This window comes from Merops nubicus, unplaced genomic scaffold (assembly GCF_000691845.1).
Source record: "Merops nubicus isolate BGI_N331 unplaced genomic scaffold, ASM69184v1 scaffold37670, whole genome shotgun sequence".
Classification (NCBI taxonomy): domain Eukaryota; kingdom Metazoa; phylum Chordata; class Aves; order Coraciiformes; family Meropidae; genus Merops; species Merops nubicus.
In genome coordinates, this window is record NW_008585507.1 from 4,092 (window position 1) to 4,638 (window position 547).

Here is a 547-nt window from a genome sequence, read left to right on the forward strand (position 1 = left end):
CCCCCTTGAAGTCCTGGCAGGCCCCCAGAAGGTCCCCCTGGAGCCTTCTCCTCTCCAGGCTGCCCAAGCCCAACTCTCTCAGCCTTTCTTCATGGGGTCACCGGGAGCTTCTGCCCGAGCAGGACCCCGCTGGCTCGTGGCTGGCCTGTAACACTCTGCTCTCCTGGCCCAGGGAGGGGAAGTACGGCCACGCAGCCTGCTTCGGCCTGCAGCCCGGCTGCCTCCTGCCAGACTCCGCTCTCCGTGGCTGCCATGGTGGCCAATTTCACCAAGCCCACCCCGGACGCCCCTTCCCTGCTGCAGCACGACGAAGTGGAGACGTACTTCCATGAGTTCGGGCACGTCATGCACCAGCTCTGCTCTCAGGTGAGGCCTGGCCGGGCCTGTGGGCCCCTCCCCTGCCAGGGCTGGGTGAGGCCTGGCTCTGAGCCTGGCCGTGCCTCCCAGGCGGAGTTTGCCATGTTCAGTGGCACCCACGTGGAGCGGGACTTCGTGGAGGCCCCGTCCCAGATGCTGGAGAACTGGGTGTGGGAGAAGGAGCCGCTGC

At 67.1% G+C, this 547-nt stretch overlaps 1 protein-coding gene across 1 annotated transcript in view; it reads left to right on the top strand.

Annotated features, from left to right (window-relative positions):
• The window catches only part of THOP1 (thimet oligopeptidase 1), a gene marked incomplete at its 5' end in the record, with an annotated part of 6,165 nt that overhangs the window by 4,060 nt on the left and 1,558 nt on the right, over positions 1-547 (top strand). The window contains 3 exon segments of the mRNA XM_008947653.1: positions 173-235; positions 237-366; positions 448-545. Of these exon segments, the coding sequence (XP_008945901.1) occupies positions 173-235; positions 237-366; positions 448-545 (291 nt within the window).